Source organism: Schistocerca cancellata, chromosome 9, assembly GCF_023864275.1.
Source record: "Schistocerca cancellata isolate TAMUIC-IGC-003103 chromosome 9, iqSchCanc2.1, whole genome shotgun sequence".
NCBI lineage: Eukaryota > Metazoa > Arthropoda > Insecta > Orthoptera > Acrididae > Schistocerca > Schistocerca cancellata.
The window spans coordinates 484,603,111-484,625,202 of NC_064634.1; the positions used below are offsets into that span (position 1 = coordinate 484,603,111).

General features: G+C 37.5%; 1 protein-coding gene across 1 annotated transcript in view; it reads left to right on the forward strand.

Moving 5' to 3' along the window:
- Positions 1-10,944, forward strand: part of LOC126100487 (fatty acyl-CoA reductase 1-like) — a 253,551-nt gene extending 242,607 nt beyond the window's left edge. The window contains exon 10 of the mRNA XM_049911094.1: positions 10,847-10,944. Within this exon, the coding sequence (XP_049767051.1) occupies positions 10,847-10,902 (56 nt within the window). The 3' untranslated portion in view covers positions 10,903-10,944. The remainder of the gene's footprint in view (positions 1-10,846) is intronic.
- The last annotated feature ends 11,148 nt before the right edge of the window (positions 10,945-22,092 follow it).

The following is a 22,092-nucleotide window of genomic DNA, read 5'->3' on the forward strand; positions in this document are numbered from 1 at the left end:
ACTGTGGTCGCGAGATGTGTTTGGACCATAACTGACTCAAACATGAGCTGCTGCAGTGTTTCATGTACGTAGGTGCTACAGCACCTGATGGAGGAAAACCTCAGCATTTGAGCACCATATCTCGATAAACTGACAGTGATTACAAGCTGTCGACAACAGCCTATATGACTCTGATGAAGGGGGTTGGGCCATTAGTCAATTTGGCCAAAGGCCCCTTCAGGTCTCTACCAACCAATCGAAATACATGCGTTTTGAATATGCCCACACGAAGTATTTAGGAGCAGCCCAACAGTAAGCACCCTAGATAATGCCCTGCCAGAGAAGCTGTCAGAGATCACTATATGCATGCAATCTAAAAATATTTGTTACACAATTCTCTAAATACTTGAGATATTTCCAGTAATGGTTTGTTATTAACACACCTTGACCACAGCAGTAGTAAGAGTCCCACTCTACTCAGCTCTATGGAGGTGCAACATGGGTATTGTCCTTCACTCTCACGTGGACCTATGTGACAGTGGCTGGAATGCTGAAATGCCCTCTCTTCCACCACAATTCACGCCTTTGAGTGCATATAGGGGTTACCTTTGACAGTTAGCATTACGTTACACAAGTTACTCTATGCATTAGCAGTTTGAATTAGGCTGCAAACACTTGTCATGTAGGAGTAAACTCTATACGAAACATTTTATTTGATGCTTCAATACACACCTAATGGCGTTGAAAGATTAGATGCTATAATTATCAGCCATTCAGAATAAAGGTACTATTTAGAGACCTGCAAGGATTTAAAGATAATGTAAACAGTTTTGTGCTAAAACAAGCAGTTGCTGTTCACATACATGGCAACAAGTCATCACTGAGATTTCTCGTGCATTAGTACAGGATGCCGCATTTCGCAACATGGAAGAGAAATCACAGAAGACGAAATGCTTGTCGTCACAATGTCACCGTTATCAATTGTGGCGATGGATGGTTTGCAGCTATTTATTGCTAGAAACATTTTGTTGGATTCGTGTAGACGTCCATTTTCTCAAGGTAATGGATGATGAAAAAGTTATCAACTTTTATAGGTGTGGATTCAGTCACAATAATTATCATGTGAGCTAATGATTTTTCACCACACAAAAAACTGTAGAAATGTTTCAGTTCTCCTTAAGAACAGTGTTTGTCAATCAGTGTTTGCCAATAATAAGTGTAAGAGGAAGGGTGTGATTGTGTTTGGAGACTAAAATTTCCTTATGAAATTACTTCTGTTTTACTTATTTTCTCCTGTAAACTATTACTTCAGGTAAAGAAATTGTATATAGATGTCATGATGACCTGGTAGCTGATACAGACTATATGCATCTGGTGATACGCTGCAGTTTTAAGGGACATAGTGTCACATTGTGGCTCATACACTATCTGTTCAAAACCACCTACTGGTACCAGCACACATTAACAAGGAATGTGCCCACCTGTGGTTGTAACTTGTATTACATTGCTTCACCATTTGTTTCCGTCTCAGTCACCGACTAATAAAATGAATGCTATAAACATTCACATTATGATGCATCTGAACAGTTAAACTACAGTCCACTCATGGGAAGCATTGTGTGTTTATCATCCATGCACATGACTAATACTTTTGGATACTATAAAATAATCACAAGCCTGTACTAGGAGCCATATCTCAGCAGTTCCATGCAATGATAAAAGACAACACACATGAAGTGTAGCTCACCTGAGGCAGTACGTGTGTCTAACAGCCGATAAATTGAGCACAGTCCGCAGCTCGTGGTCGTGCGGTAGCATTCTCGCTTCCCACGCCCGGGTTCCCGGGTTCGATTCCCGGCAGGGTCAGGGATTTTCTCTGCCTCGTGATGACTGGGTGTTGTGTGATGTCCTTAGGTTAGTTAGGTTTAAGTAGTTCTAAGTTCTAGGGGACTGATGACCATAGATGTTAAGTCCCATAGTGCTCAGAGCCATTGAGCACATTTAAAGCATTGGCACGAGGAAGTTAGAATGTCAAAAGAAATAATTTTTGATGTTGTTTTATCAGAAAGGTAATAAGACACATCACGAGTGCAATGGAAGTAGTAGAATATCAAAGTTGTGAGCGGCTGTGTTCTTACAAAAGACGCAAGATTGCATTTGTAGTAACGTCACTTGAGCTATCACGGATATGGGAGTAGGTCAACAAGCCACCGTGTTACCAGCTCTTACAACGTGGCCAACCATTCATTACACTGTTATTGATTTGGTACTGACATTACTAGTACTTCTTACTACGACAAAATGCCTCCAAATGCCACTTCTTTACAAATTGGTAAATCATATCTTCTGTCTGAAATGACGTTTACTTGATTATATTAAGTGGGAATGTGTAGTATTGTGTTTTATTATGACCCAAGCGATTTGTATTCTTCTTTTGTGTAGGCTACTTCTAAATGGGAATACAACTTCTGTATTTTTGAAAAGAATGATGTATGGAAGTTGCACTCAGTGTTTTGTGAAGCCAGAGTAAATAATTCAAGGTAATTTTCTTTTTGGTTTAATGAACATAATGCACATGAAAGAAACAAGGCTATGTAATACCAACTATTCTGCTTTGGGCAAAAGATAAATGTCTGTCACACACTGTTTATCTTTGAAAACTGGGCACACTCAACTCTATGTAAAGAGATTTAAAGATATCTTAGGATTATCACAAAAGCATGTTTACAATTTGTGGAAGAAAATGAAAAAGGAATGGGACCATGGTTTCTCTGATGAGACGGGCAATAATCTGCAAACACACGTCCATAATACAGTGAAATATACTGAACATGACAGTGAGATCGTAAAGGATCAGATTTCGCCATTTCCTACAGAGGAAACCACTATTCAAGGCGTAAATCTTCGAGCTAATGTTTGAAGTTTGATCTTAATATCCAGAAAATGTAATGCATCTTTACGAACATACTCATATACCTAGAATCAGACATCAATCAGTGAAATTATCGTAGCGTTTCTAAGACATCGTTTCCGTAAATCTCCACCAATAGCTATCGATTGACACTTGTTCGACATGTGGCCCGAAAAATAAAACGAAATGTCAAGTGGGAACAGAGAACTACATTCTATTTCTAGAAGAGTGTTATGTCTCCCGAAGGCTGGGAAAATTATAAAACTTTTGAGTGATGGTGACGCTGCATCATCGATGCAATCAAGTAAGACACGCACCATCAGCACGCCCATGTATCAGGTGTTATGAATGCCCACACTCACAGGACAACATGTTTTACAGTCATCAACCACCGAACTTCAACCGTTGCATTGACGTTGGGGATACTTGCAAGAGTTTCGTGTGCTAGAGATGTGCCGGCTTTGCTGGTGGCGAAGGAAATGAAGTGACCTCTTGTCTTCTTAAGATGCTCACATATGATATGCAAAACAGAACTCTATGTCGGTTGATAACTGCATTAACCGCGACAGACGAAACAAAAATCGGACGGTTTTAATGGTTGTATTCTAGGCACTGACAAACAATATGATGTAAATGTGAAATTGAACATCTCTATAGTCAGGGTATTTGTAGAGTCCACACAGGATATGGTAGCTGATGTACAGTTGCCAATTGTCGTCCAGATCACTGGGAGAGTTCATTCATTTGTTCAGAAAAGGCAGGTGACACTGCCACCTTTCGGTCAGTTGGAGAAGATAGATTGAGGCACTTGCCCTACAATGTTTCTCAAAAGATTTTATTAAAACTGTTGAGTAAAAAAAATTCATTTTTGTGTTACTTACAGCGTTATATGTCAGGTTAATGATGATGTGCCCAGCGTTTCGTTAATGGTCATAGTTATTATGATGTTGTTACTGAAGTTAGTCACTGCGTGAAATGGGAAAAAATTTGCAGTGAAAAATAGGGGTAGCTAATATTTAACGTTGGGAGCATATTACATAATTGTTGTTGCATATGAAATTTTGGCAACATACTGAATTTTTTCTTAGTCTTGGGCACCAGTCTCAAGAAAATTTATCTTGTGCAGCACACTCATCTGCGATCATGACACAGCAGCAATACAGCTAGAGTGAAATATCCACAATGTTCCTCATATTTTCATAAATGGTTATAGGTACTCAAATGACATTTTAGCAAATGATAACACACAAAGAGGAGAGTATTTTGACATATGGTTATGGCGCAAAACTTTATTTTGATGAAAGAATGTTATTTTCAAGGGATATCCATAGGTGGTGAAACAAGAAATGCTGTAGCATTTCCAACATAAAGTAGTATATTTGTGAGATTTCAGGTGCAAAGAGCATATTTTTCTAAATTCTCAGATTTAAGAAAAAGATTTTAGTTTTGTGGTTTGCATCATTTTAAAAATTAACTATATATGCTAATAAAATTTTCATTTCATTAAAAACGTTATTGAATTAAAATTCAATGTTCAGAAACAAAATACAGAAAAACAAAAATTATAAACATTGTGCACATTCGATAACATGAATCGAACAATCTTTACTCTGTTTTTTACCTCAATGAATAAAATTTCATCCAACAATTTCCTCTAATTTTTGGTCGTATTCAGGAAAGATGTGGTAGAGTAATTTTATATTTATCATTTAAAAGTAATAAAACGTTTTTAGCATAGTTAGTTTTCAAAGTTTCAGTTTTTGAAAAGTTGTAGGATTTATTTTTCCAGCTCTGATAATTTAGTTAACATTTCTGCTTACCCATTACTACAACTGTTAACTTAAGTTACTTGACTTTTTATGAAATCATTCATGCTCATTATGTTTTGCTTTTATTTCTGTATAACAAATGTTGAGTCTCTAATTTTTAAAATTAAAAGTTTTAAAATTTCTTAAGTGAAAATTTCAAAAATGTTCAAAAGTTATAATTTTTGAAAATCGTAAATTTTTCGGTTTTATGTCATCTCCATCATTCTGAAAATCTTTAAAAAGGAAGTATAAAAATGAAAGTATCTATTTTTTATTTATTTACACAATTAAAAATTAATATTATGAATCAGAAGTTAAAATCCTTTAACCATACGTAATTATATAGGCAGTTGTACCATTAGGTATATTTTCATAATAAATGCACATAATATCATTGTTGTTTTTTGAGTAGTTAAGACCTTCATCTTTCTATTCATGTTTATTACGTAGTATGATTTTGAACAAAACTGAATGGATTTACATGTACATCATTTATGACTGCATTACTATTTTAAAATCACGAAAAGGTTTAATAGCTTTTAAAAAGTTATTTTGGGTCAAGATCCCCTAATTCATGCGGAAAAACTTCATTAATTCCATATTTTACACACATATTTTGTAATTCGACATGATGGAATAAAGAAGAATAATTTTTTGACTTTATTTTTCGAGTAGTTTGGAAATCAACGAAAATAAAGTAAGACATACCAATCTCAGCAGAATTATAATAATAATAATAATAATAATAGATAATAAAAATTCCTTTTTCCATTTAATCGAGGAAATTCGCTTGTTTCTAGTTGAAGTAAGAAAGTGGAATTTTTGAATTTTTCAGTCTTTTTCATTTTAGTTCAACAGAATATTATGTTTTATATTTAACAACATGAATATGAATTTCCAATTTTACAATGATTTTGGCTTCTTTTAGATGTATAGTAACCTCATTATTAGTAGTCCTTCACATTATAGAATCTTCTTTACCTTTTCTTCAATTATAAGTGAAAATTACTGGTAACTCTCGTTCCAAAATTATTTCTTCAAAATCTTTAAAACATACACCAGATAAGTCTCATGGATAAAGTACTTTATTATGTATTTAACATTCTCATAGTTAAGAATATGTCTTCCATAGTCAACTCATTTGATAGAGATGAAGTTAAATGAATAAGATTTAGTGAAAATATAAATGGATATTCTATTCTAGATAAAATATTGTTTCCTATTTTAATTTAAATGGAATCAAACAATTTTAACACATAATGATCAAGTAATTTAAAATTCGATTTACTACCATGTGCTGATAAATCCGTTCCACCTCTGAATAATGTCAAATGTCTTATAAAGTTTCCAACAGTCTGGATGAATTCATCCACCACCAATATTAATATGAATGTGTTTCTCTGTTAACAAGATTTAAAAAGTTTTTTTTTCTCGTGAACATGAAATGAATAAAATTCATAACTGTCAATATTGTTCATGATTTACTAACGAAAAAACTTAGGAACAAATTTTTAAAACAACTGTTATGCCATTGAAGGCGATCAAATTACTATTTTCATCAGTGACACTAATCATTAAATTTGGAGCAGTATCAAAAATAGGAATTTTTATGGGATAATTTGGTTCATAAACTATTGATACTCCAAATTCAACAGTAAGTTAAATGAAGAAATAATTCTCATTATGTTTAACCAATATACCATTACATAGATTAAAATTAATATTTATTAATTCAAATGGAATTATGGTTACAAACATTATTAGCAATTGCATTTTCATTAGCTTCAATAATTTGATTAGTAAATAAAAAAATACCCCTGTACAATCCCCTTTGAGCATAAATAATTTAATATTACTTTCAATTTACAATTTTTTTTAGAATTTTATATTCTTTAAATGATGCATTAGGCGTTTTGGTTGAGTAAAACCTACTAAATATCTTCAAACTACATTGACAAATAGGAATTTTTATCGTTTCTGCTACAGTATATAATTTCGTATTTGTCATTCTATTATTCTGAGTGAAAAAACTTGAATAAAAAGAAATTGTGGAAAATTTTTATAAATTTCTTTCATTGGAACAGGTATTCTTTTTTTTTTTTGGGTACACATGTATTATCGTTCACTTCAGTAATACTACTAAATTATATTAATAAGAGTTATGTAAATATTGACAAATTAGGATTCAAAATTAAGAATTCCTGAATAAACAGTAGACTTTGACCAAATTCTATTCGGTGTTCTGTTATAGAACCAAGTAGTTGTGGAAAAACATCATTAATTGTAGATAATTATATTCGATCAGTACTGTAGTTAACTGGAAAAATTAATCATTTGTGTATTTGTTCTAAAAGTTAATGCCAACCTAGCTGTCAAAAATTCATAAAAAGATGTATGAAGAGTTGAAGATGAAGTTAATTAAAAAATTGACAATTTTATTGAAAACAATGATAAAATTATTGTATTAGATGAATGTGAAAATAATGCAGATGCAGTGTTTGATGATTTTCTTCTTGAAAATTAATATAGTAGTAGAAAATATTTTACTAAAGGTAGACACAAAGGAATCGAATGTTTTTAATTAACGCAAACTTATTCGAAAATACCGAAGCAATTACTTACATTTAATCTTAATTATTTAAATAGTTTCAGACAAGATGGATATCAAATTTATCATAAATCTGTTTGCGTTAAAAAATTGACAAGTTTAAAGAATTGTGTGGTAAATGTTGGAATAAAGATGAACCTAGTTTTATGACAAAGATATGACAAGAAAAATTAATAATGGTAAATACATAGAACATATCAAAAATTTCTTAAACATTAAATGTTAATCACAAAAACGTTAAACATAAAAACACTGAACATTAAAAACGTTGAACATAAAAATATTGCACATAAATGCTGGATGCAAAACAAAAAATATTAATGAATTTTATTACTTAACAGATATTTTCAAATTATAACTCAGTAGTTGTTACAAAAGGTAAACGTAGTAGAAAGGTATAGAAGAGTTTAAATAATGGAAATATTACCAACAACAGCTTATGAAATACTTGAAACAAAAGATCAGTCTATTACACAGTTGAACAAATTGAACAACGGAATGAAGGTTTAGGTTTTGAAGCTATTGAAAGCCATTGAAGAAAATAGAGCAGCTGGAAAACAGATGGCTCCTTATAGCTAACACTATTTACAAGAATTTAATGATAGTCAATAATTAAATAATAGGCATGTGATGAAAGAGATTACACTCTAATAGAATCAGAAATACAAATTTGTTGAATAAACACGAAGAAGAGATTAAAGACAGAAAAAATTAAACGATACAGGTGTTAAAAAGTAAATATAATTGAAGGTATTTTAAAATTTAACAAAAATAGATACTGTTTCTGAACGAATACTTGTTTGTAGTCTTACGTTTTTTGGTAAATATTCAGTTGAATTCGAAATCGAGATATTAAAGATGGATGAAAAAGAATATGAAGGTACTAATAGATTGATAAACTTGATGGATTCAAATCTCGAGCAGCCGCATCTGCAGCAGCATTGAATGACTTACTGAGATGTAACATTACTATAGGAGAAGAAGTCATATACACCCTACAGTGTATAAAGTGGTAGATAGTATTGCTTATACTATGGAGAATTATGTTGGCGCACAAGTTATTCTGCATGGTCTGCCAGTGTTCTGTGGCGGAGTTCTGACCATATGAATGGAGGGGCGATGTGGGAGGTTGGTGGGGTCAGTATGATGCTACTTGTTCTACTTAGCTTCATGCGCGCTATTGATGCTGGAGCGCAAGTTCATAAGGAGAGCGCTTATGTCTGATAACTGCCAGTTATATAAGTAATGTTGCTGGTAACACAGCATCAGTCATTGAGCAGCCGCACGCGTGAGAGCTCTGAACGACCTGCAGAGATGCTGCGTTATGATAGGTTATGATAGGAGGAGTACACACGCTACAGTGCAGCAATATTGTTTCTATATTAATACGTGAGATCACCCACGACTTTGATTATGTTGCAATTGCCAACACATTTAACCCATACAGACACAGACTCAGACACATTTATTTTGCAATGATTCCTCGTCCTAAGAACGTAATACCATCTTCCAATGTATCTGTTATACACTTCACAAATCTGAAATGTTCGATAGGCAAAGACGTCACCAAAGGACAGGCATACTCTCTAAAACTCTGACCAACGTTCCTCACCTGGCGGGATACGATATGATAGGTACACTGCATTACAAGTGAAACATGTGACTGACCCCAAGCTTCAGATTCAGTACCACCTAACCATATTGTTGGTACAGTATACCAACTTTGTGGTACATCAGCAACAGCTGTCTCTTAAAATAAATTTAATAAATAATTCAATACTGAAAGTGCTTTTTAACAGACAATTTTCGATATAACCGCTCATACTATGCGTTTTCCATTGTTCAGTGGAACATGAAGTAACCTGGAGGAGGGTAAAATGAGAAGTACCTCGCTGTAATTTTGGAGAATATAGATATAGGTGTAGAAAAAAAGATGCATCACGTCAAGGTAGATCGAAATTGTTGCTCCAAGATGATTACTTATTCAAGACAATACCATAGTAATAACGAATTATTTAGCCACAGTTGGCTTAGAAATTCTCGAACACTGGCACTGTGGAATGGATTTTGTTCTCTGTGACTGTTCATTATGTAGAAGTAACGAATAGGTGGAAAATATGGTGGTTTTCTATAGCTGTACATTTCCTGTTGACTCCAATGCCTGGAATTTTCAAGTGAAAAACCATTTGCTCTGCTGGTTCAGAGTCTGGCTGCTGGTGATTATGTGATAATGTCCTAGAGCACAATCTGATGCACGGATTTTCTGCTACGTTTCTCACAGAAACAGGTCCATATTTTGCTTTAAGTACTACATCTGAAGAATAGTGAAAGTGTAGAGGGGTTTGGAGTGACGGCTGCCATATTGATGGTACAGCACAGTTGTTAAGTGCACTGACTGGCATTTTGTCAGCTTGGGTTCGATTCCGACTATTAAGATTTCTTTTTTTCATTTTATTATATTGCCCTCAATGTTGAACTGTTACTCGCAAAGTTTCAGACTCAATTGCAACAGCCATGAGCTTAACATTCCATGCTGAGAGCGACATGGAGATAACATACAAAAATTTTATTTATAATCTGAGAACAGAGCGATATCTCATTTCGGTGTCGAGTTATTTACTTTTACATTTGGTATCCAAATGTGTGCTACGCACCCATGTATGTCCCTGTGCACTGCAAATCATATGAAAATAGCAATGGTCATATTTTATAAACAGTTGAAGATATTGGAACGAGGTAGTAATCGTCATATTTTATGAACAGTTCAAGACATTGGAACTAGGTTTTTTGCAAACGATATCTCATATGATAAATACTATAAACCATTTTATTCGGCTAGATATGATAGTAACTGGTCCACAGCAGTGAGACGGCAGACATGACGAAGTGCTTAGATACGTCTATAGTGATTAAGCTCCCTAATGTTTTTCACATAGGTTATGAGGGATTTTCGAGTGGCAATTTAAGTACGAGACTCATAGATAAGTGGTCAATAACACTGACAGGAAAATCACTGCCTCTGGTGTGACTTCCATTGCTAGCATTGTTTTGATTTTTCTACATTTTAATCCATTCCTCATAAAGTTTATGATTAATTACAAATTTATATAAACTGAAAGAGTTCAAGTTATATAAGTTAAATGAACATATTCAATTTCATTAGGAATACAACTTTTGTAAATAAAATGGCCATAGGCCACCACATTGCAGCTCTCGCCACTTCACAGGATGGTATGTTTGTATTGCATCAGGCTTATTATTGTTATGGTGTTTTTCAGGATATGATACCTGTGTTCTTTTTACCCCTGTAATTATATAGTCATTGTAATTAATGTCTAGTAACTGTGATGTCTGACCAAAATATCTTTCTTTCCATGATGTACCTGTTGCACATTACAGTGCTAACAATTTTCTACGGCCTGCTACTCTGGCTGCTGTACTCGTGGTCATGGCCAGCACTGCAGATGGTTGAAACGGCTAAGGAATACTTGACTTCTGTGTTTCATGGATCTCCTTTTATTAGAATACACACAGACAAAGTTCCTGTTACTTCTACTGTGTTGCCAGACGATGTGGTTGATGTGTCACACAGCTGACTCCTCTGTTGCCAGTTTTATTCAAATAACTAACTTTAATTTTATTCTAGTAACTGCTTCCAATAAGATTTACTCATTCCCAAAACCTTTAATAAGGAGAAACTTTTTCCTCAAAATATAGCCTGTCTAAAGAAAACTAAACATCCAATTGTTTATTTTTACATATATGATATCATTGTTAACAAATACAAGCAACAACAATGTGTTTGATAATAATTCCTTATGTGTCTGTCATCTTGTTACTGCACCACAGTTTTATTGCGGAAAATAGGACACTACATATTCCATATGAATACAGTGCTGATAAAAATGGTATGTGGTGTCTAATAATGGAACATTTAAGTTTAAAATATAGATTGAAAACTTTGACATTACGTGAAAGCACTGCTGTCCTCATTATTTAATTGGATCTACACTGCTTTCATATTTCTTTGAATTACTGTATGTTGCATTTATTAGATAAGTTATAACATTATACAATTGTCCTTGTGCATAATTATTCAAAATATTAAAATAATTACTTAATTAAATATTGTTAAAGTTTCTTCGATTTTTTTATATTAATTCTCTGAATTTAGTACATAATTACATCTCAAAAATCCTGCACTATTCAGGTGCCTATTTCTAATAACATTCATTTGTTTATGAAATTTGTTTATAAAAATTGTATTCGAATAACGTAGTAATCATAATTATAATCATAAAATCTTAACATATCAAAAGCAGGTCTTTAATATTCATTAGTTGTTTGAGGATCAACATGTCAAAGCAAACTTATTGTTTGTTCATTTCTGTGACATAAAATGTCTACTGTTCTACAATATGTTTCATCTGATTTGATTTAATAATTATCCTTTATTTTATTTAGATTTTTGTATGTTTTACTTTAACATTCATAAAGTTGTTTTATGTTGGTCTTTATTTTATATTCTCTTTATTTTCTTATTGAAGGTAACACATCATGAGTAATCCTTTTTTAAAATTGTTTTGCTTCTTCTTGTTTAGTTTTTAAATTAAAAGAATACAGACCTCTTACATTGATGAAAATAGATGATTTTTCAGTTCCTTTCAACACCTGCACATTGGAGTGGTATAATTTTTCTAATGTAATAGTATCTGCATCATCAAAATGTTTGAGGCCTTTCCCCATTTTTTTTATATTCAAACCACAGTTTATTATTTTCATCAACAAATGTTAAAATTTTTTCTCTTTATGCATTTACAGAGAATAGTATTGACTATGTTTTAATTTTTTAGTTTTTAAAGGATGTAAAGTGAACATAAAATAATGTGTCCATTGTGGAAATAAGGAAAAGTACTTCATATAGAAATAAAAATTATAAATAAAAATATATCAAACATGGGGTGTATTAATTGTTTAAAAATATAGAGGATTTAAAGATGAGCATATAACAAGACTTGTGAAATAGAAAGCATTTACTTGTGCAAATTCTAAAAAAGGAACTAAAAATTCGTTTAACTGTATTGAGAACTGTAACTATTAACAACAACATAAACAAACATATACGAAAGATGAATGTCTTTGGAGAAACTTTTTTTGTGAAGTATATCTGAGAAACATCAAACATTACCATGCCATAAAGAAAGATAAAACTGATTAATCTTTAGTTTCATTATTTTTTTAGTTACTCTCCTATGAAAGGGTTAAATTCACATAAGAATTCATTATCATTCAACTATTGTTTTATTTGAGTTTAATGTAAAATCACCATATGGTAATGTATTAAGTCCCTCTTGTAGTATTGTATATTTATCATTGTCAGAACTTAAGACAATTTTATTACATTTTCCTATATGCAAATCATGTTTAAATGATACAATTTAAGTCTTTTTTCTATATTGCTTTATTTTGTAATCTAAACCCTTTTCATAATTATCAAAATTAATTTCACGTTTTACAAAGGATTATTTAACTGCTCTGGATTTTATCTCTTATTTATCACCAACTTTGTAAGCATACTATTTCGATCTTAAACTAACATGCTCTAATAGAAATTTTCCACAATTTTCATGTTTCATTTTCCCTAAAGTAATCTCATGTACTTCTGGAATTCTATAAATACAATCTCTTCAAAATTACTTGCATCAGATTCCTTTACCACTGATTACATATCTTAAAAAAATTGAGCTCTTCTCATAAATAACGAATCTCTATCCATATAAAATAAGTCATTATTTTCACCATATTTTCGTTTTGTAACATTAGAATGAAATCAAGGTATGTTATTTTAAAACTATTCAGATTACTCATTCCAATATAAATTAGTTTATTGGATTTTACAACTGTTTTTCTCATGTGAACTGCAAGTAGACTTTCTGAAAATACAGTACTATGTTCATAGTTTGATTTTCAAATATATTTCGTGTATTTTTTGTTGATCTTTTATTTTAATATCTTGTCTATTTCTGACGTTTTCCATCGTTATTCCAAATACCGAATTATTCATAAACTTATAGAAACCCATCACAATGTCGCTAGCTTCATTTATTCTCATTTCTGTATAATGCTCATCATTTTTCTGTAGCCAATCGGATTTTTCTATGAATTTTCTTTAATTTGAATCCATGTTTAGACATTGTTTAAGATTTGTACAACAGAAAACATATTTTTCTTTATTAGTTCATGTTCTTCATGCTGGTGCTAATGGTAAATCTCTATTTAAATCATGTAATATTTTGGATAGTATAAATTAACTTCTAAAACATAGCCTTAATTATTATCACCTGCTGTTTGAAGATTTCTTTTCAGGATTGATATGTTTCAGTTCTAACCACTGAAAGCTCTAAATGGTAAAAAATAAGTCATTGCCCAGCGTTTAAATTATTTGAATCTAAACATCCAATGTAATTGTTTTCTGGCTACATCTTTTCATATATTTATTTTTTGATGTAGCATATCTTTTAATATTTTAAGAAATTACACAACTACTTTCTTTTTGTAGAAATAAAGTTATATCCTAATCTTTTAATTAATGTAATTCAACCTTGCTTTTTTTTGTAGAATCCCAAGATAAAGATTGTGCTGGAAAATGCCAAAATGCTATGACATTGTGAGATTTATTGGAAGCATATGTAAAAGTTGGAAAAGTATCTTCTTTATCCATCCTAATTTTTAAATGAAATGCATGAATATGCATGAATATAATCTTTATAAGATATATTTTCTTTATTAAGCCTCAAATAAAAATATTCTTTTATAAGTAATTTTCTTTATTGGAGATTTCCTTCTGTGTCCGAATATTCATTGGGATACGCTCCTTTTTTAATTATTAAATCGAAGTTTTCATTTCAAAGCAATTTATTGCTTCACTAAATTGTTGTTTTGTAAGATGTTTAGATAATTTATCGATACCTGCATACCAACTCAGCACGGTGTGGAATCCGGCTTTGGACCTATTACAAAAACAACGGAAGTAAACACAAGACCAGGAGAATGACAGGGGCGCTGGAGAAAATCGGAACTGTCACCAACAGCAAACGCAGCTTGTCGACAGTGCGAGGAACGCGCCTGGCGGTTGCGGACCTAGTAGGGTACCCCATGAAATGGCTGCCACCAGGGAAAGCCGCTCAAGGGGGCGTGGACGCAAGACGGAACATCTGGAGACCAACCGACACGTTCGCAGCGGGAGCGGATGGGCAGGGAACACCACACACCATCCAGACATAAATACGGGACACGGTCAGCTTGTTGTTCAGTCAGAGAAGGCACCTGATGAAGACCCCGAGTTACAATGGCGAAATATTGTGTTACACAAACGCAGACCATCGGCAGTACACCCGCTTCAACAAGATGTCACAAAATCGCCGGGAAAGTCTAAGAAACTACATTGCAGGACTATATGGGGAGGAAATGTGCAAGAAAATGAAGTTACTGGACAAGTTACGACAGCGCAAAGAGAGGATGCTGAGCGCTCAGTTTCCTACTTATGTGCAGAGAGGAAGACGTGGTGCCTGTTTTTGCCAAAATGAAACACCATATTACATCTATGGCTACTAACAGAATCAAGCATCGCGCCAGTATGGGCCTGGTAACGGAAAGGATCCGTGATATGCGGCGTAGACTAACGTCACCTCCAGTGATCTGTTTCGACTACACCTGCACCTGGCAAACAGCACCAGAGGAATGGAACAGGATGGACGGTACGTCATGGTCGCTGGCGGCATGCATTAAACACAACGCTACACCTCGAAAACTGGCGAAATTTGAGCATGTGAATAAAAATGTGCAACAGGCACATGATACTCGCAAAGTGGCAAATCTGAGTGGTCGCCCATTAGAAGATGCCACCTTAAAAGTACTCGGAAGGGACCTCAAATTTGTAGTCACTCCTAGAGACCTGCCAATCTCCAGCTTCATCAACTCTGTGGAGCAAGTGGTCAACACACTACCATCAAGTACTGCAGAAGAGATTCGGAGAGAGACGTGCAGGCGCTCACCAAAGCCAGACCACCCAAAACAAACATTTCAAGAGATGAGAGGATGGCTCTAGAGAGTTTGCGTGAAGATGAAAGCGTAGTGTTGTTACTAGAAGACAAGAGGAACTCTGCTTTCATACTGTTGAGGACCGACTATGATCAGAAGATCAATCAGCTTTTAGAGGACCCTGCTTACAGTCCACTAGAGAACGACCCCACCGATAGAGTGGACAGGAAAATTGAGCTCTGCTCAAGGAAACAGGATGGCCTGAGAAGTTTGTCAAGCAACTGAACGCTAAGGCACCAGTACCTCCTAGATTATATGGATTGCCCAAGGCCCATAAATAGGGTATACCGTTGCGTCCTATCGTAAGCAATATTGGTACAGCCACCTATCCTACAGCCACCCACCCTAAGAAGATGTTAGCACCATATGTGGGAAACTGCGTCCACCACGTCCGCATCTTATCAGACTTCGTGGAATGTCTCAAAAACCTACGAATCTCTAACAAAGACATCATCGTCAGCTTCGATGTTGTGTCTCTGTTGAATAGGAAAGCACTCCAGGACACACTCGACTTAATCAGTGGAAAATTTGCTTGAGCTGTGTGGGACCTTTTCAAGCATCTTTTAACATCGACCTATTTCCTAGTTGGAGGCCAATTTTATGAACAGACTGAAGGAGTGGTTATGGTTAGTCCCTTGTCTCCGGTAGTGATAAATCTGTTTGTCTAGAGACTCAAGGATGAAGCACTTACGACCACTGCCTACAAGCTGACGTGTTTCTATAGGTATGTTGAAAACACGTTTGCCATCTGGCCACATGCTCAGGAAAAACTGCAATAGTTTCTTGACCATCTGAAATCAAGACACCTCAGCATTAAGTTCACAATGGAACTAGAAAGTAATGGTCAACGTCTTTTCTTGGATGTCTTGGTGAAAGGGAAGACAGACAGTACATTAGACCATAGTGTGTATAGAAAACCTACACACACTGACTTATACCTACAGCTGCCATCATCTGGCACAGAGGAATAGGGTGCCGAGAACCCTTGTTCACCGATCCAAAACACCGTCCGACTCAGACAGCTTGGCGGCAAGGTTAGAACACCTACAGCAAGTATTCGTAGACAACAGATATTCAACAAGGGACATCCGCAATTTGCTATATCCCTCCAGACGACCTTATACTTAAGGAGAAGAACAAGAAGAAGAGACCAGGAGGATAGTCTTTCTACTATAGGCAGGACCTATATGTGCTCAGCGGAATACTAGAGAAGCCCAATATCAAGAGTGTGTTTCTGCCCACCAAACAAGATCAGGTCCCTTCTTGGAACGGTTAAGGATGTTCTGGAATTGAGAAAACCTGGTATCTACCCTATCCCATGTGAATGCGGTATGTCTTACATTGGCCAGACCACCAGGACCGTTGATATAAGATGTAAAGAGCACCAAAGGCATACCAGCCGATGACAAGCCACTAAATCGGCAATAGTAGAACATTGCTTGGAACTTGAGCACACCATGAATTATGATAAAACCAGGATCTTATCTCAGACCCCCAAATTTTGGGACAGTGTCATCACTGACTCGATCGAAATCAAGATGACTGAAAACCTTATAAACTGGGAAGCTAGATACCAACTCAGCACGGCGTAGTACCCGGCTTTAGACCTATTACAAAATACAACGGAAGAAAAGGCAAGACCAGGAGAACGAAAGGGGTGCTGAAGGTTGTCAGTTCGGTCACCAACAGCAAACGCAGCCTGTCGACACTGAGAGGACCGCGCCTGACGCGCGCGGATCTACACTCCTGGAAATTGAAATAAGAACACCGTGAATTCATTGTCCCAGGAAGGGGAAACTTTATTGACACATTCCTGGGGTCAGATACATCACATGATCACACTGACAGAACCACAGGCACATAGACACATGCAACAGAGCATGCACAATGTCGGCACTAGTACAGTGTATATCCACCTTTCGCAGCAATGCAGGCTGCTATTCTCCCATGGAGACGATCGTAGAGATGCTGGATGTAGTCCTGTGGAACGGCTTGCCATGCCATTTCCACCTGGCGCCTCAGTTGGACCAGCGTTCGTGCTGGACGTGCAGACCGCGTGAGACGACGCTTCATCCAGTCCCAAACATGCTCAATGGGGGACAGATCCGGAGATCTTGCTGGCCAGGGTAGTTGACTTACACCTTCTAGAGCACGTTGGGTGGCACAGGATACATGCGGACGTGCATTGTCCTGTTGGAACAGCAAGTTCCCTTGCCGGTCTAGGAATGGTAGAACGATGGGCTCGATGACGGTTTGGATGTACCGTGCACTATTCAGTGTCCCCTCGACGATCACCAGTGGTGTACGGCCAGTGTAGGAGATCGCTCCCCACACCTGATGCCGGGTGTTGGCCCTGTGTGCCTCGGTCGTATGCAGTCCTGATTGTGGCGCTCACCTGCACGGCGCCAAACACGCATACGACCATCATTGGCACCAAGGCAGAAGCGACTCTCATCGCTGAAGACGACACGTCTCCATTCGTCCCTCCATTCACGCCTGTCGCGACACCACTGGAGGCGGGCTGCGCGATGTTGGGGCGCGAGCGGAAGACGGCCTAACGGTGTGCGGGACCGTAGCCCAGCTTCATGGAGACGGTTGCGAATGGTCCTCGCCGATACCCCAGGAGCAACAGTGTCCCTAATTTGCTGGGAAGTTGCGGTGCGGTCCCCTACGGCACTGCGTAGGATCCTACGGTCTTGGCGTGCTTCCGTGCGTCGCTGCGGTCCGGTCCCAGGTCGACGGGCACGTGCACCTTCCGCCGACCACTGGCGACAACACCGATGTACTGTGGAGACCTCACGCCCCACGTGTTGAGCAATTCGGCGGTACGTCCACCCGGCCTCCCGCATGCCCACTATACGCCCTCGCTCAAAGTCCGTCAACTGCACATACGGTTCACGTCCACGCTGTCGCGGCATGCTACCAGTGTTAAAGACTGCGATGGGGCTCCGTATGCCACGGCAAACTGGCTGACACTGACGGCGGTGGTGCACAAATGCTGCGCAGCTAGCGCCATTCGACGGCCAACACCGCGGTTCCTGGTGTGTCCGCTGTGCCGTGCGTGTGATCATTGCTTGTACAGCCCTCTCGCAGTGTCCGGAGCGAGTATGGTGGGTCTGACACACCGGTGTCAATGTGTTCTTTTTTCCATTTCCAGGAGTGTAGTAGGGAACGCCATGAAACAGCCGCCACCGGGGAAAACAGTGGAAGCGGGCACGTACGAGAGATGGTACACCTGGCGACCAACCGACACGGTCGCGCTGGAGAAAGTCGGAACGGTCATCAACAGCAAAAGCAGCCTGTCGACAGTGCAAGGAACACGCCTGGCGGCGTGAACATAGTAGAGTGCGAATCGGCCGCCACCGGGGAAAACAGAGGGAACGGGCGCGGACTTAAGACGAAACATCTAGCGACCAAGCGACACGCTCAGCCTGTCGTTCGGTCACAGGAAGCACCTGATGAAGACGCCGAGGTGCGACATCGAAATATTGTGTTAGTTAAACGAAGACCACCGGCAGTACACCCGATTCAACGAGGTTTCAGATAATCGCCAGGAAAGTCTAAGAAATTACAGAGACAGACTACACTGAGAAAATAGAAAAGGCTTTGGAAGAAATAACCAACTTAACTAGTGACCAAACACAAGGATGCCAAACGAACTTAAAGGTTTCCCTAAAAAGCATCATACATATCGTCACACAGAACCAGAAAAAAAGAATGTTGAAAAGATTCATAAAGCCTTCCACAGTTCCGCAAACCTCTTATTCCAATCATACCTGTGGTGGACGTCAGTAAAGCGTAATCTTACGTACTAGGGAGACATATGTACACATCACTACAGAAAATATACATATACAAAAACAACAGAAGCAGAAAAGATCCACACAAACCTCAGAAGCCTAAAAAATGCATGAGACGTAATAGGAAAAATTGCATCTTTTGACATTACATCCATGTAGACACATATACCCACAGAAGAAACTATACACGTTACACAGAGTCCGCGAGAAAAATGTATTCACTCTTTGTCAGGCTCTCTCTGTGAGGCTCTATGGAGACACAGATATTGTCGTTTGATTTGAGTTACGGGTGTGTTGTAGTATGGTCTTTGGCTCAACAAAGGTTAGTACATTCATCTCGGTATCGAAAAAACAAGATGGCTGGAGCATGCTTGACATTCGAGCAACTAAAATGTACGGTGAAGTGGTTTTTCAAGTTTGATAATGCCGTTGAAGTGCAACGGCAGTGGAGGCGGGAGTTTGAAACAGAAGCGCCAACCCACCTAATAATTAAACGCATAGTTGTCAAGTTTGAATTTCATGGAACGATTTGTGATATTCACAAAGGAAGACCAGGAAGACAGCGCACAGCTACAAGTCCTGCTTCGTCGGCTCTTGTGCGTGGAATCCTTTGTTAATTCTCCATTGAAGTCTGCTACGCAATGTGCACATGAAGTGGGGGTTAGCAGTACAAGTTCAAACTGGTTCAAATGGCTCTGAGCACTATGGGACTTAACTTCTAAGGTCATCAGTCCCCTAGAACTTAGAACTACTTAAACCTAACTAACCTAAGGACATCACACACATCCAAGCCCGAGGCAGGATTCGAACCTCCGACCGTAGCGGTCGCACGGTTCCAGACTGTAGCGCCTAGAACCGCTCGGCGACCCCGGCCGGCTAGCAGTAAAAGTGTACGAAGAATTCTGAAAGCTGCATAGTGGAAAGTTTACATTTCACGATTACTGCACGCGATTAATGATGTCGATGCTGATGGCCGAATGCAATTTTGTGAATGGTATCAGCAAATGGTAACTGATGACGAACAATTTGTGACAAGGGTAGCGTGGACTGACAAGGCACAATTTAAACTTAATGGAACCGTGAATCGGCATAACAATGTGTACTGGGCACTGAAAAATCTGCATGGTTATGTGGATAAAGCGGTGAGTCTACTAAGGGTTCAATGTATACGTGCGCTCCCACCCCCCACCCCCCCCCCACACCCACCCCCACCCCATGAACCATGGACCTTGCCATTGGTGGCGAGGCATGCGTGCCCCAGCGATACAGATAGCTGTAACTTAGGTACAACCACAATGGAGGTATATACGTTGAGAGGCCAGACAAGAGTGTGGTTCCTGAAGAGGGGCAACAGACTTTTCAGTAGTTGCAGGGGCTACAGTCTGCATGACTGACTGATCTTGCCTTGTAACATTAACCAAAACTGCCTAGCTGTGCCGGTACTGCGAACCGCTGAAACCAAGGGGAAACTACACCCATAATTTTTCCTGAGTGCATGCAGCTTTACAGTATGGTTGAATGATGATGGCGTACTCTTGGGTAAAATATTCCGGAGGTAAAATAGTCCCCCATTCAGATCTCCGGGTGGGAACTACTCACGAGGACGTCGTTATCAGGAGAAACAAAAATGAAGTTAACGGATCGGAGCGTGGAATGTCAGATCCCTTAATCGGGCAGGTGGTTAGAAAGTTTAAAAAAGAAAATGGATAGGTTAAAGTTAGATACAGTGGGAATTAGTGAAGTTTGGTGGCAGGAGGGACAAGACTTTTGGTCAGGTGAATACAGGGTTATAGTTACAAAATCAAATAGGGGTAATGGAGGAGTAGGTTTAATAATGAATAAAAAAAAGCAGGAATAAGGGCAAGCTACTACGAACAGCATGGTGAAAGCATTATTATAGCCTACCACAGTAGTACAAGTTTATATGCCAACTAGCTCCGCAGATAACGAAGAGATTCAAGAAATATACGACGAGATAAAAGAAACCATTCAGATAGTGAGGAGTGGCGAAAATTTAGTAATCCTGGGGCTCTGGAATTCGATAGTAGGAGAAATAAGATAAAGAAAAGTAGTATGTGAATATGGAATGGGGGTAAGGAATGAAAGAGCAAGCTATCTGGTAGAATTTTGCACAGAGCATAACGTAATCACGGTTAACTTAATTATGAAAGAAGGCTGCGTATGTGGAAGAGGACTGAATACAATGGAAGGTTTTAGATAGATTATATAATAATAAAACAGAGATTTAGGAACCAGGTTTTGAAATTGTAAGACATTTCCAGGGCCAAATGTTGACTCTGACCTCAATTTATTGGTTGTGAACTGTAGACAAAAATTGAAGGAACTGCAAAAAGGTAGGAATTTAAGTAGATGGGACCTGGATAAACTGAAAGAACCATAGGTTGTGGAGAGTTTCTGAGAGAGCATTAGGGAACGATTGACAAGAACGGGGGAAAGAAATACAGTAGAGGAAGGATGGGTATCTTTGAGAGATGAAATAGTGAATGCAGCAGAGGATCAAGTAGGTAAAAAGAGTTGGGCAACAGGAGAGATACTGAATTTAATTGGTGAAAGGATAAAATATAAAAAGGCAGCAAATGAGACAGGCTAAAGGAAATACAAACGTCTCAAAAACGAGATCGTCAGGAAGTGCAAAATGGCTAAGCAGGGATGGCTAGAGAACAAATGTAAGGATGTAGAGGTATGTTAGATACTGCCTACAGGAAAATTGGAGAGACCTTTGGAGAAAAGAGAACCACTTGTATGAATGTCAAGAGCTCCGATGGAAACCCAGTCCTACGTGAAGAAGGGAAAGCACAAAGGTGGAAGGAGTATATAGAGGGCGATACATTGGAGGGCAATTTATGTAAATGAAAGAGGACGTAG